Source organism: Rhinolophus sinicus, chromosome 17 (assembly GCF_057876585.1).
Source record: "Rhinolophus sinicus isolate RSI-liver-muscle chromosome 17, RSI-T2T, whole genome shotgun sequence".
Lineage (NCBI taxonomy): Eukaryota > Metazoa > Chordata > Mammalia > Chiroptera > Rhinolophidae > Rhinolophus > Rhinolophus sinicus.
The window spans coordinates 88,496,964-88,513,276 of record NC_142517.1 but is presented as its reverse complement, the minus strand read 5'-3'; the positions used below and the strand labels follow the sequence as shown (position 1 = coordinate 88,513,276).

General features: G+C 33.1%; 1 protein-coding gene across 3 annotated transcripts in view; it reads left to right on the top strand.

The window, feature by feature from the left end:
* The window catches only part of CADM2 (cell adhesion molecule 2), a 1,070,118-nt gene that overhangs the window by 945,161 nt on the left and 108,644 nt on the right, over window positions 1-16,313 (top strand). For all 3 annotated transcript variants that reach the window (XM_074333327.2, XM_074333317.2, XM_019745437.3), the window contains one exon: window positions 4,447-4,537. In XM_074333327.2, coding sequence (XP_074189428.1) covers window positions 4,447-4,537 — 91 coding nt within the window. The remainder of the gene's footprint in view (window positions 1-4,446; window positions 4,538-16,313) is intronic.

Genomic DNA, 16,313 nt, shown 5'->3' with positions numbered 1-16,313 from the left:
CAATTCATTGTAACAAGAAAGAGATATATAGGTAATGAATAGAATAGATGTAAATATTCCAGAAGAGGGCACTATTGACTTTTTGGGCCAGATCATTCTTTGGCATGTAGAGGCTGTCTTATGCATTGCAGGATGTTTAGCACCATTCCTGGCCTCTACCCACTAAATGCCAGTGGTGTTCCCTCTACCTCTCCCCCCACACACACACCCAGTAACAACCAAAAATGTCTCCAGATACTGTCGAATGTCCTTGGGAGGCAAACGGTCCCCAGTTGAGAACCACTATTTAGAATAAACTCTAAAGTGGCTTTGCAAAAGTGAGTTGGTACATGATATTCTTTAGTATTAATGCAAGTACCAAGAAAACTTTATGAACGATAAATTTTCTTCTTCAGAAACCTTTATGCGATAAGATTGCTGTAAGGCAAAGGATCACAACTTTTTCATATGCAACATACTTAAAAAATTCTTAATTTCCCTTGGTAAAGATTTGCCATAGGGATATCTTAACGTTATTCATGGTGAGAGTTTATGTGGATGAGAAGGATATACTGTAATTAATAAGATAAAGGATTATATTTTATTTTGAAATGTACTTTCAGTTTTATTGAACTATAATTGACATATTACCTTGTATTAGTTTAAGGTGTACCACATAATAATTTAATATAGGGGTACACTGCAAAATGATTACCACAATGTTCATAAAATCCATTACTTCACACAGTAGTTATAATTTTTTTGTGTGTGACGAGATGAGAATTTTAAAGATCTACTCTCTTAGCAACTTTCAAATATACAATGTGGCATTATTAACTACAATGTGGCATTATTAACTATAGTCGCCACGCTGTACTCTACAAACCCAGAATTTACTAATCTTATAACTGGAAGTTCATACCTTTTAATCACCTCCACCCAAAGTAATATTTTCATCTGTCAAAGAGGAAAAATATGTGAGGGGAAGATGAGAGAGAGTTAAGAGAGACAGACAAGACAGACAGATAGACTAGAAGATGATTACACATACAATTCAGTTATCATTGCCAGATAGGTTTTACAACATACAGATCACATAGAACAAAAGGCAAGTCTTGGGCCTGGTTCCAATTCATCCAGATGGAGAGAATTGATTTTGAAGAATAGAGGACACAGAACATATTACACAAAGCACCAATCCCCAATGTAGTTTAAGAGAGAAGAGGAAACACCAACTTACTGAGGTGTGATTAAGATCAGAGAGAAGATCAAACTGCCTAGGGTGATTTATGATTGTGTAACTGGGATAAATCACTTCTCTGAGCCTGGGTTCATGTTCTTCACAATAGGTCAACAACAGAACCTTCTTTGAGTGCTTTATAAAAGAATTTGATGAGATAATGCATATAAAGCATTTACAATAATTTCTATTTTTATCAAATATTTGTTCGATGTTTACTATTATTAGAAGATAGCTATGAGAAATACATTTGATTTTATACACACTAGTGGTCCTAAGCAGTAGTTAGAATAAGTTACAAAAAGCCATTACTCATTCATTTATTCTACAATTGTTTAATTCAAGTCCAAGAATTATTCCAAGACAGAGGATAGAGTTCATCTCTGCTCTGGTGAGCTAGCTTTCTTTATCATAGAAGAAACATTCAGTTGACACCATTTATGAAAATACCTGAGCCTTAGGTGTTACAGTGTGAATGTTACAATGTATAAATGTTATAATGTTATAATGTTACAGTTCTAGTGAAACAATAAAGAGAAATGGGTAACAGGACTGTGCCTTGCTTGTTTTAGGAACAATATAAATGTTTATTAAATGAATCTTTTAGGAGAAGTCATACAAAATACTTTTTGTGGACAAACCAAATTATCAAAACAGCATTTTTCTTTTAACCAAAGATCTGCATAATGTCATACGCAATGTAAATAAATACCCACTGCTTTACATTAAATTACATTAAAGCCATCTTTGTTCACTCAATATATTAAACAATATAGAATAATACAGTAAACTAATATTATTATATGTTAGTTTATAGTTGCTTCTCTTATGTATCAATTTGGCTATCATCTATAACAAGTTAAATGTTACTTTTGTATAACCTTAAATTTCTGTTGTATTTCTTTGATTACAGAAGGGGTAAAGATTTTTTGTTTTGATTCATTTTGTTTATTAAAGCATTTTATTTAGAAATTCTTTATATTCACCTACAAAACTTTTAGTGATGGAAAAATGTTGTTGAATTACTGATACTAAATGTTTTAAGAGCTTATGCTTTCAAAATTGTCCATCGGATGATTTAATAGTAGCTTCATCACAGATTTTTTTTTTTTTTAATAGTTGTTAAGGATACAGAAAATCCATTCCACTGGATTGATATTTTCATTTTGATTAAAATCCTGAATCATTCAAATAGAACAGGAGGTGTCCTTACTTTCTAAACTCATAAAGTTTTAAAATGTTGAATATAAAAGAACAATCTTTGTCTATTAATCTATCTCTTGATAGTAATTGTGCTTATTTCTGAATTTGTCAGATAAGTAAAAGAAGTAATACTTAAGAAAAAAGTGTTTTCATGTTTTAAAGATGGACGCTAAGAATATTTTTCCTACAAATGCCTTAGAGAGGAAATAGTATGCTTTGAAAATATCTCCATATTTTGTTTGCTAGTAAGTTCTAAAAAATTATTTGTGGATAAATGAATATATTTCTATGGTGTATATGCTTGTGCGAAACTTTGACATCCCATGGTGCAGTCAAGTTGACACATAAAATTAACCATCACAGACACATAAATGAACACAAATCTTTCCCAGAATGCCACTTTTCTAATCTTCCTTTGCCATGGTTTTCTCTGGATAGGGAGCTTTCTTTTATATGTCAGGAGAAAATTAAATTTTGCTGTATCTACGTATGGTCAAATTTCAAAAGACTATAACCTCGTTTTGCCCAGAATCATTCTGGTTCACACCTGTTACCCTGCATAATTATTAATATTTTCCCTTCACTTTAAAAAATGTTCTGCTTTGAAGGCAAAAATTATATGATTATCCTATAAATAACTATGATAATGATAATAGAAAAAAACTAGTGAAGTGTATTTCAATCCTTTATTAAATTATTTCTTCTACTAGTTAAAAATATGATGAACATGAGTTATATTTCTTTAAATTAATTTTTCTTCCTGGGTAATATTACACTGTAATTATTTACTACGATGTATATGGAATGCTTATTTGTAACTTGGATATTGTTTTTGATTATCTTGAATGTATTTTCTTGTTTAAAGGATTGAGAAAGAATGCATTTGAAAAGTATAAATAATTTATAAGTATGACATAAATTATTCCACAGGATCATAGGTTATTGTTCTATATGTAAGAAATTTGAATAATATTTTCCTGAAATAAGATAACTAACCTAAAATTTACAGTTGATTGATACTTATTTAATTGGCTTCAAAGTCTGGGCGTGAATATAACCTAACCCCAGGGTAGTTCAATTCTCCCATCACAACTAAGGGAAGGATGAGAATAATTGTGGCTAACAGAAGAGCTCAGAGCCTATTGTGTTTATTGTGGAGATAAGAAGGGTGCCAATTCTGTGATGACTGTGGGACACAGCAGTGGACATGCAATGCAGGAAGGGCCGAGGCTCATAAAGAAATGAGAATGTTTAATTTACACCATCTCTTTTCTTTAGCTTAATTCCTTTTTTCTTCTATGAAATATGCATACTTGTGTTTATTAATGAGTATTTTATGGCATAAAGTTATAAATAAAAATGTCTTAAAGTATTCTTGAATCTTTTTCCTCTAGGGATGATTTTATTGCTAAACAGAAGTAAATGATTTTATAACAATTATGTTGTAGCATATATAACAAAATAACTAAATATTTAATATTCTGAATAAGTATTTCAAATGATTCACTAACTCTGCGTTAGAGCAAGCAGCATGTGCTAAGCGCTGCATTACTGCGTTTTCTAAAAGACTGCATAAGGCTTGCGAGACAGTAGCTGATCTTGATTCTTTGTGGGTTCCCTCTTCGGAGTGTCTGATATTCCTGCAACAGTGAAAGTGTTGTGATTCAAATGCACATGAATGCATTTGGTCCATAATAATAGTATCCATCGCCATCTATAAATAGTTGAAGAAACAACTGTATGAAATGCTTGATATTCATCTGAAACACTTTTTGCAATTTCACTTTTATATTCAGATTTCAGAAATAATACAATAGTGGTGCTCATAAGATACTCAGATATTTTTGTTAGCTTTTCAGGGACGGGATGGTAGCTTCTTAAAATTACGTACTCTGCTTCACCAAACCTAAGACATTTCTATAAGTAGACACCATTATAAGAAATAGCATGGACCCACAGCGCTATTAGATATTATTAAATATGTAGTTTTATATGTGTTTAATGGCCTTTCCATTTATTTCTAGATACACCATCAGTCAAGATTATACCATCCACTCCTTTTCCACAAGAAGGACAGCCTTTAATTTTGACTTGTGAATCCAAAGGAAAACCACTGTAAGTGATTTAATGAGCAATGAAGATTTTCATTTTTTTATTCTGCTTTGATTGTAGGCTTTAACTGCACAAATCCACTGTTTTTGTCTGTCTTTGGTGGGCAATGTGATCTCTAGAACAGAAAACCCTCTGAACCATGTCTTCATTAAGTGTCTGTGGAAGATTGGTCTTTTACTTTGTCATCTAGTGAAGTTTCTGGGAAGGTTTCCAGCTGTGATTTTTTTTTTTTTTTCTCCCTCCCAGTAACATACTTCAACCTGAAAGGAGTGTAGGCTTAATCATTCACTGTTTACATCATCAGGATGATAGAAGTTACATATTGCTCAACTTACGTCTTCCATGAAAAACTTTGAAAATATTGACGTGTCTTCAAAATATACCAAGTTTTAAAGTTCTTTGGGGAATCATTTTCATAGTAAACTACATCAACTCTACATTTCTTATGTAGAAGCTCCCACAAAACATAATTTGTGAATGTCATATGCTTGGAGGTAATGTGAATGAAAGGGTGGTCATAAGCTCACTATTTTCAATTGTAAAGTATTTCATTATTGGAATATATGAGTCTAACATCACTTCAACTCTAAAATTATACTTTTTAACACATTTATAAATAGCTAACTCAGAAAAATTTCTTTTTATATAAAAATTAAATCTGTATGGATTATCCAAATATGGATTATTCAAAGACTATTTGAAAGCCATTTGATTATTCTAATATAGTAACACTCTAAGTCTAGCTTAAAATAATTTATGTGATTTTTAAAAAGCTTTCAATTAATTTGCATTCCTGTTTAAATTTTAATGAAAGGTATTTAATTGTTCTCTGTAGATAGCTATATGGGATAGCATATGCAAATAAAGTTAAATTACTAAAATTTTATTTGTAATGTTATTTGTTATTTAACTGCAGATTTCATATTATTCTACGAGGATTTTTTTCTAAAAGAATTTTAAGAGAGAAGTTTGAAATTTCAATTTTCCAAATCTTATGGCATTATACATTTTAACACACAGCAAATTCTCTTTATTATAGTCTGGTATTTTAAAACTGCTTTCTTTGAGTAATTATTTTCTAGAGATGCAAATATACAGGTTTAAAGAGCATATTGTGAATTAGTGCATTATTTTTCTTCTATCTTTTAAAAAAGCATTTAAAACATGTCAAACCTTGAAAGGAAAACATTTTTTTTTCTGTTTTAGCTTTATACATATGTCCTGTGCAATTCATTTTAATAATTCTTATTTTCGGATAAGATTAAATTGCCTATGGAAAACAGTTTTCAACTTCACTATGCTATGTAAATGTGGCAGTGCATTTTCATATTAAAGCTTCAATAATAGCTTTTGACTACAAGTTCAGTACTTTAACTAGGGAAAGAGGTGTAATAGACCTTGTCGGCTTTAGACATACTTAAATTCTAATTTCTTTACTCCCGATTCTGTGTACCTAACACCAGAACCTTTCCTAACTTTTCCTTCCATCCCCACTCCTGTTCCTTTCACTTATTTTCCAACTCTATCTGTGTCTCTTCTCTCTCTCTCTCTCTCTCTCTCTCTCTCTCTCTCTCTCTCTCTCTCTCTCTCTCTCTTTGCTTCTGTTTGTTTCTGTTCTTCCTTATTACTTCAGGGGGTCACCATATAGGGACATGATCAGAATCAGGGCATAACAAAGGATTTTCATTTTTTACCTTCTTTTCATAGTTCTGCCCCAAAATATGTATGTGTATTTTTGGAGTATGTGCACAACTTATCTAATTAAATGAGGTGATGGTGAGAAATATAGCACACAGAATGTTTGGAAATAAATATATCCTTGCTCAAATAGCATCCAATTACCGTTGATGATCTACTCTTTGATTCCGCATCCACAACAAACAGTAGAAACACCATTTTATTTATGTAAATAATTAGATTGTGAGGTCTATGTAATTAGATTTTTAAGTAGTCTATTTCCATCAGCTGAGAGTTATGGCTAAATAGATGTGCCTTATTATGGGTCTGTATTTCAGCTATGTAGAAATAAGCTTGGACCTAAAAGTGTAATAACCTTCCTTCTGCACCGCAAATCAATGAAATATATAACAATCTCTTATTTATTTATTTATTTATTTATATTTAAAAATACAAAATGTTTAGAACATAGAAAATGTCTGCTATCTTTGAAGTATCCTGATTAATATCACTTTGCAAATAGGTAAAGGAAATAAGAAAGTTTCCTTATTTTACAGAAGAGAAAACTAAAACTCAATGATAAAACAAATTTTCCTCATTCATCCAGATTTAACATGGGTGAGTCAGGGTTTAAACTCAGTTCAGTCATTGCCCAAAGCTTACATTCTTTCACCTATTTTCTGCTACTTCAATTGCTGAGTCTAACATTATTGCTACCCTACATTAATGTTCACCATTGAAGTTGGACCTACTGAAGGTGAACAACTAGCTAGTCTCAAGATATATTTTACTTTTGCCATCCTCTTTTATCAGACTCTTCTATATTTATCCCCTTTCTCAAAACTTACCAAATTCCTACCAAACTGACCATTTCTAGCTTAAGTTTATAGCCATATCTAAAACCTCTAATTAGTAAAATATGTTCTAGCAATTGACTCATAAGCTCCTTGAGATCTAAAATGGTCATTATATTCCATCTTTATCCTTATAGGCTCCAATGTTGTATTCTATATGCTATGGTCCAGAAGTAAATGGGTATTAACTTATTTTATTGCATTGTATCTTCATTTCCATCTTCCTTCTTACCAATTTCCTTCCTCATAGACTGCCAGGCCATTGGCATTAAAGATATAACTAATTTTGGTTCCTTCCTGACTTTAGACCACTAGGTTTTTTATGTCCTCCCTAATCATCTTAAAATCCACCATTCTGCATTTCCAAAGTAACTATTATTTCCAATAAATGTAGTTCATTAACTTCTTTAAAGAAAGTCTAATTTCTAGCCTCTCTTTATATTATATCTCCAACAGTGCCAGATGAGGCAGATAGGACAAAAAACAAGGGACAACTGAAAAGAAATCATTGGATTTTCCCAGAAGGAAATCTAACTGATCATAGAGAAAATAGTTTCACTAGAGCAGAGAACAGAAGGCGAATTGAAATGGATTAATCAGGGAATTAGTAGGTGGTGGGAAAGCAAAGATAATGGGAGATCACCCATATCAGAAAATGAATGAGAAAAGTAGAAGAGGAAAGAGAAAAGGAATTTACATCAAACAGGAGTTTGCAAATGGAAAATAAGTAAATAAAAATAATGCAGACTGTCCATGTTTTAAGATGGCATCAAAAAAGCTGGTAAAGTGAGGGACTATAAATGAAGAATGTGATATCTCATATACCCAATGTACAGGTTCAAATTTCTTGGTTTACTGCCCTATTTCTGCTCCATTACTTGAAGCTATTACACCTGATTCCCTGTTTAGTTATGTTGGAACCATTGAGAAGCAGCACTGGGGCTCAGCTTCTGACTGACCCCCAAAACACTTAGTTTCTATTGTCTTTCCACTTACCTGATCCACCTTTAATGAGCAGGTGGGAATTAGGAATGGATAATGGATTTACGATTCCTTTAGCTAACTTAAATAATATCTTTAATCCATGACCAGATCATTGTTTATTAACAATGTCTTACCAGTTTATAATTTCCTCAAGGATGAGTTATTCATGGTTATTAGCCGTAGCGGTAATAAACAAAATAAGACAAATGATGGTGTGACTCAACTTGTGCAGTGACTTGTGTTCTTCACCTGCTGTCCGGTATGCTACTGTCGTTTTCCTTGTTCTAAACGTGAGGGTCCCAGTGACTGTTTATGAACAATAATGCCTTATTTGCCTGCTTTGGACTGAAGCGTTTTGCTGTTTTCCTGGTGAACAGCTGCATAACTTGGTCCAGGACCAAATTGTTCCACTTGACATTACTATAGAGTCATTCTATTCTTTCCTTAAAAGAGAGATTACTGTACATGTCTGTCTATTGTTTTAATTTTAGTTTAAAGTGAGAACCAAGCTTGTGCCAACGACTTTTCTTTCAAGTCCCCAGAGTTTTTGCAACCTTCTTCTTTCTTTGGCTGAATTCCCAGACAGCTTTCAGGCAGCAGCCTTCTCCGTTTATAGAAGTAGAGAGGGAGGTGGGGAATAAAAGCTGTTATATTACATTAAAGTTATGCCCTTAAAGGGTGTGGGGTTGCTCCCCTCCCCACCCCCATGCTATGACTAAAGAATCACTGTTCATTTTAATCAAATGCTTAATGCTTTTTAAAAATACTTCAGAAAACAGTGGGATATTTTCAGTCAAATGTGCATTTGGCATTTATTCTATAAAAGAAAATAATTATAGGTATTGATAAATTTTTCTGTGTATCCAGAACGATGTTTATGTTGTACTTACTATTTTACCTTCTGGTAACCACAATTTTTCTTACATTCTTGACATTAATCTAGTATACGTAATTGCATAGATCCCTATTCTGTACAAGAAGAAAGATTTTAATCTTTAAGAAGACAGATCACATACCATTAACAAGTACTGAGGTGTTTTAGAACAGCAATTACACATCCATTTTCGAAATGATCAAGAAGTTAAGAAGTCGAAGAACATACTGATACATTTTCCTACTAACATAATAGAGATCAAAAAATGAGACTCAAATTAAGGCAAAACAGTTCTATATCAAGTTAGTTTACTCAGCCGAGTATGTACCTTTTTGCAAATCACGTTGTTTACTAATTGTCACGTAATCCAATCACAGACAGAAAGAATGTCAAAACAAACCAGGAGTTGAAAGCAAGCTATCATCCAGAGTGAAATATTTTAGACCAAAACAAGATAAAATATGAATTTTGAAGAAAAAACAATACTGCTCTACAAGAATTGCAATTGCATATGATTTACCTAATGCAAAAGAGATGTTAATTGTACAATATTTGATTCTCACCTGCCATCAATGTTTATAAAGCCATCTCATTAATCATCGGGTCTTTGTTTAAGACAATGCCTAAGGTGTCAGGCTCTGGGGCAGAAAGAGCTGGGTGATACAGTGGAAAGACAAAGATGAAATTAGGTTTGAATGATAAATCTATGAATATCTGTGGCCTGAGTAGTCTTGAACAAGTCACTTAACTATGCCAAATATGTTTTTTTAAATTAATGTACCTTATTTTTTAGGGCAATTCTAGGTTCACTGTGAAATTGAGTGGAAAGTACAGAGAGTTCCTGCATGGCACCATCTCCACACATACATATCCTCCCCCACTATCCACATGACGCAAAACAGTGATACAATTATCACAGATGATAAACTCATGGACCCATCATTATTTATGGACCCATCATGATCACTCCAAAGCCCATAGTTTACCGTAGGGTTCACTCTGTACATCAAGTATTTTTCATTCTCTAAAATTAAAAATAAAATCTGGTAAACAATTTTTTGAAAGATTAACAAAGAGTACATATGAAATGTCTGCCTCCATGTAATTTCATAAAAAAATAGTAACCATGAGGATGATGGTAAATTATTGTTTTGTCAAAGAATTACATATAGTGTATCTCACCAAGTTTTAAAGTTGGAATTCTTAATTATATATTTATATGCATGCTGATATTGAGCTACTATGACAACTTGACAAGTGAGTTACTATCTCATATTTCTTCCATGGCTCTGAAGTTCAAGCTTCCAAGTAGAATAAACACCTTTTAGGATGATGGTCTGTGACTTTCAAAAGCATGTTTGAACAGCAAAGGAATCCAGACTAAAGTCAGAGCAGAACTGATAGAGCAACATGGCTGTTTCAGTTCAGGTTAAATCGTAATAATGAGCTGCCAGAAGACAGACAGGCATGAATCCCTGTAAGATGAAATATAGTTAGAAATGGGAAACTGGAACATTCCAAGCCACAAGAGCAGCATCTTTAAAGTGTTAAGGAAGAAAGCCTTTCTAAACAATTGGAAAGGATTGGAAGTGGTAGATAGTTCTGCTTCTACAGAGTGTAAAAGGCTACAACCTGGATAAGTTTGGCTGGGAGGAAAGGAATTAAGTGGTTAGCAAGTTTTGAAGGAAAGCCAAAGCAAGTGATCTGGTTGGCTTTAAGCTACCAGAACTAAGTGAATGTCATGGCTCATGAGTGGTTGAATATCCAGGGTCTGTGATACATACAACCTTGTTTTGGCGTAGATTTCCAGTTCACTCATTCTTATTGTCTTGTTTAAACCACACAACTATCCTGTTGCAAAAGGTTGACAAAGACTCTTATAATTGTTTCCATTTTTATGGAGGAGAAAAATTAGTCTTGGAGAAGTTATATGACCTTTTCCAGTCACACAGCGGATAAATGGTAGAATTGGGATTACACCCTTTAAAAAAAATTTAACAGCACTGATGGTTATGTTTTTATTGTTTACCCAGTGGTTTCAGTTCTTGATCATATCGATTTTTCATAATAACCTGGAGAAGTTGGCAAGAATGAGAGAGTCCTCACAAAGTACTAGGAAAGCCCATTTTTCAATCACATAGATGTAACAAATTACCAGTTATGTAAGCTCAAACCTGTGTTGGAATATCTACATATTATCTAAAGAGTGTCTAAACATATCTGAATATTTTCTACCTAGATTTATGATGAGATGTATAATAATTATTCCATTATTACATATATTTGTTTTTTCTTAAAGCCAATTATATTAATATCTTTGAGACATTTAAGACTTTAGGTTGTAACTGTAAAGCAGTAACAATACAATGGATACACTGGGCAGCCTTAGCGGGGAAAGAGAATAAACAGAAGTTATACGTAAACGCTCTTCAAAAGTAATTCTTTCTTGTTAAATATTATGCTTAATATATCACTAAGACAATTGGCAGAATAAACATAATGAGGGTCTTCTTATCACATAGATATTCTCACAATGATCATCCTTAGATAATGATGGTTGCAGGATATTTAAAATGTTTTGCTTTCCTTGTGTTCTGATATCTAGAGTGATGCAAAATTGTCTCGATTAATGAATTAAAAGCTAAAGGCAATTTAGTCATTTTTTTCTACAATGTTTTCAAAAATATAATATTGGGGAATTAGCTCTAAGTTTATATAATTTAAAATATGGATTTATCCATGTGCTGTCCTTCCCTTATGGGTTTCTTTTCTGAGGCACATATGGTCTTTTTCTTCCATCTTATAGCTTCGAAATTTAATCACACATTGACTCTCTGGAAACACACAAGCAGTTATCTTGGAAATGAGACCAAATATATTTGGTTTTGTTTTTGAAACACAAAGCTGACTCTGGGTAATCTCCACTGCTGTTATTTAGGCTGTGCATCTGTGATGTGTTGGGCACTCAATCATTTTCAATTAGATGTTCTTATGTCTTGTGAAAGTCCCATAAGAGTGTGCAGAACCATGATTATAGATCCATAGAGAAAATGTACTTCTTGAACATTTCCAGGTAAGCAGTTTTCCTGCAAAAAAAAGCCAATTATTTTGAGGGATTATGTAAATCTTCAGTGGGAAATTCTAACACAAAAATGTCTTGGTATATTTAAGACACCATTGTGAAATGCTGTCACATACATTGATTAGATTTTCAAGATATACTTTTGGGCTCATGGGTTTAAAAATTTGAAGGCATTCTAAAAATATACATGCATTGATTACGTGATTACATCTTAGTGTTTTATTCTTTATCTAAAGCTCTATAAGCATTGCACACGTATTTATATGAAAACAAAGTCATCAAAATGGTAATTGTAGGAAAACTGCAGAAACAAAAAAATCAGTCAACATTAAAAAAATAAGAAATACTATAATACATCCTTAATTAAAGAAATTGTTAACCCATTGGTCAAGAAGTGCCATTCAATAAGATTAGCTTTTTCTCTTTGCCAGTTTCTTTCCATAATACGTATAATGTTAAAGTTAACATACATTTGGTGGTCACCAGTCAAGTTACTGAGAATGTTTAACTATGGCTGTGTTAAACATTTTATCACTTTCGTAAAAGATATGGAGGAAACAAAATAAAATTAATTTAGAATCACTGTACATTTTTGGATTTTGATGTTATTTCAATTAATGTTGAAACTGAGAAAATTCGTACTGCCCAGAGAACAATTTACTCAAAAAATCTAAAGACATTTTTCTTGAATATCCAAACAGCATGGCATTGGCAGAAAAATGACACAGAGACCAATGGATAGAATTGAGATCCCAGAAATAAATCCACATATAAACGGGCAGATACTTTTTGACAAAGCACCCAAAAACATAAATAGAAAAAAGAAAGCCTCTTCAATAAATGGTGCTGGGAAAATTGGAAAGCCATGTGATGTGTAAAAGAATGAAACTAGACTGCTGTCTTTGACCATACACCAAAATTAACTCAAAATGGATCAAAGACCTAAACATAAGACCTGAAACAATAAATTGCACTAAAAAATGTATTAGGTACTAAAATTATGGACCTTGGGTTGAGAGAGGATTTTATGAACTTGACCTCAAAGGCAAGGGAAGTAAAAACAAAAGTAAATGAATGGGAGTATATCAAACTAAAACTCTTCTGCACAGCAAAAGAAACCATCAATGAAACAAAGAGGCAACCAACAGAATGGGAGAAGATATTTGCAAACAACACCTCCAATAAGGGGCTAGTATCCAAAATATATAAAGAACTCATACAACTCAACAATGGAAAAACAAATAACCCAATTAGAAAATGGACAGTGGACCTGAACAGACACTTCTCCCAAGAAGACAAACAAACAACCAACATATATATGAAAAAATGCTCCACTTCACTAGCTATTATGGAAATGCAAATCAAAGCCACAACGAGATAGCACCTCACACCTGTTAGAATGACTATTATCAACAAGACAAGTAATAACACGTGTTGGAGAGGTTGTAGAGAAAAAGGAACCCTCATGCACTGCTGGTGGGAATGTAAATTGGTACAGCCACTATACACAACAGTATGGAGGTTCCTCAAAAAATTAAGAATGGAATTACCATATGACCATCAATTCCTCTTCTGGGTACCTACCCCAAAAATCTGAAAACTTTTATCCATAAAGATGTGTCTACCCCTTTTTCCTTTGCAACATTATTCACGGCGGCCAAGATATGGAAGAAACAAAAGTGTCCTTTAATAGATGATTGGATAACAAAGATGTGGTACATATACAAAATGGAATATTGCTCTGCCATAAGAAAAGATGAAATAGTGCCATTTGCGACAACATGGAAGGATTTTAAGATTATTATGCGAAGTGAAACAAGTCAGGCAGAAAAAGTCAAGAACCATACGACTTCACTCATATGTGGGATATAAAACTTAAGGCAACAAAGGAACAAGACAAACAAATAAACAAAAACTCATAGACACAGACAATAGTTTACTGGTTACCAGAAGGTAAGGGGGGGGAGAGGGGATAGTAGAAGAGGGTAAAGAGGGTCGAATATATGGTGATGGAAGGAGAACTGACTACATGGTGAGCACTCAACTATGATATATAGATGACGTATTATAGAATTATACACTTGAAACCTATATAATTGTACTAACCAATGTCACCACAGTAAATTTAAGAATAGTTTTTTAAAAAAGAAATTTCCCTGCATTTCACCTGTTTTTAAAATGTATAGTTGTATATTCATTCACTTTTTCAGATATCACCACAATCATATAGAAGTTCCTAAACTTCAAAGTTTGAACAACAACAAAAAACTTTAAACAGCAAACAATGCTAAAATTATAGAAAATATGAACATTTCCAAATGTGTTCAGTTAGAACAGGAAAAACCTGTCAGTGATTGATGATGGCCTTAAAGCCCAGCTCGTACAAATTCACAGTACTAAAAATATCTGGGATGCTTCAAGGAAAGGAGAAAGAAGAGAGACAGACATTTTAAAAAGTAGGAGAAAAGAGCAGACACTGTTGTGACTTGTGACCAGCAGACATCCCTGAAATGGTGAACTGTGATGGACTTAAGCACCAGCACTCAAACTACCAATTCAAGGGTGAACATAGTGAGATGTTATGAAGAAGCAAAGTTAAAAATATAATAGCTGGGCAGTACAGGGACAAAAAGACCTATAGGCCACAGGAGCTCTCCTTGTGGGCCACAAATGCAGTGTTTTTCAAATTGCTGGTTGGGACATATTAATGAGTTAGAAGATCTATTTAAAAACCTCTTTAAGAACTAAAAATAAAATGGAAAATAATAGAATAGGACAGGAGAATATAGTGAAGGAAGGAGGAAAAAGAAAAGAAAATGTCACCGTGCATTAGAAAGAGCAAGCTTTTATTTCCTCTGTGTGTGTGGGTGCGTATTGTACGAGGTGGTAAAACAGGTTTTTTACTATAGGTCACACCTCAAAAGGTTTGAAAATCATTGCATTAACACCAACTGTAGTGAACTTGGATCTTGGTGATATTCAGGGAAAGAACAAGTTAAGTTCTAATCTCATCAGTTCCTCTAAGACCATCACTATATAAAAATGTGTGTTCAAACTTAAGAGATCTTAGCTGCCAAAATACAGTCTGATGCCAGTAAGAATGTTCTGTTTCATAATGCAGAAAAGTTTGATCCTTGGAGAAAGAGTTCATCCAAGTGATTAAAATATACTTTCAAATTTGTAAGTTTTAAATTTCAATTATCTTCAGCATTACCTATGTGGAACATTTAATTCCCTGGTTACCAGATACATTATGTGCCCTTTACTTTTACTTTTCCAAGACCCATGGTTTCAACATTAGAAAAGAAGCAAGTTATGGAGCAGAAGCAATTCTATAATGGTGACACAAGTATTAGATCTTGTAAGGTTAATTCGCATTGTTTTACAGTAGTGGAAGTAATGGATTGAAAAGTAACTCTTACGTGGACAGTATGACCCCATCATTACACATGCCCAGGAGCTGAATGGTTTGCAGGCATCTGATTGATTATGATACTTGTAGATACATTTTATATGGAATCAAATTGTCTTTATAATGTACTCAGGTAAAGTGGCAGAATCTCAGAAACTCAAACTCATGAATTCTTCATTTAAAGAACATGAAAATGTTCTAAAGTCTAGCTTAGTCAAATGAGGTTTTCAGGAGCTACTAAGTTTCAAGTAAGTTGAAAAATTATTTTCTTAAGAATGATCATTTTAAATATAGCATTGAGATTTTAAGCTTATTGTACAAACACTGAGGGTCGGATTATTGCTTGGATGAGAGAATGGATGTTTTTTTCAAGATTTCTTGATCTTTTAACCCGGAATAAACATCCTGTGTTTACTAAAGAAAATGAATGTTAAGTGTAGAGAAGGCATGGGTAATATTTTTGCCCTACCACACAGTCCTTGAAAGATTAGCTTAAGCATTTGTCACAATCTTGAAGATTTTTCCTTCAATGCTAAAACCTGCCAATCCTGGTTCATAGCAATCTTATCTTTTCTAGAATTAATCTTTTATCTGTGTGCCAAAACTTGGCTGAAATTATGCTGTTTGTAGTATGGCTGCTTTGTTTCTTAAAAGTGCCAAATAATCATCAGTGAACACTACTTATCAGTAATAGGTGGACCAGGATTTCACAGTCATTCTGAAAAAATACCATTATTTTCAAGTATTCTATAGAGCACTTACCTCTTACATATATGTTATTTTCTGTTTCGTCTACAAACTTCTAAACTTGGAGGGAAGAAGTGCCTTAAAAAGTCTTAATCAAGTAGCCTGTTCTCAGATTAATCAGGATGGAAGAAGTCCATTAACACCGTTGC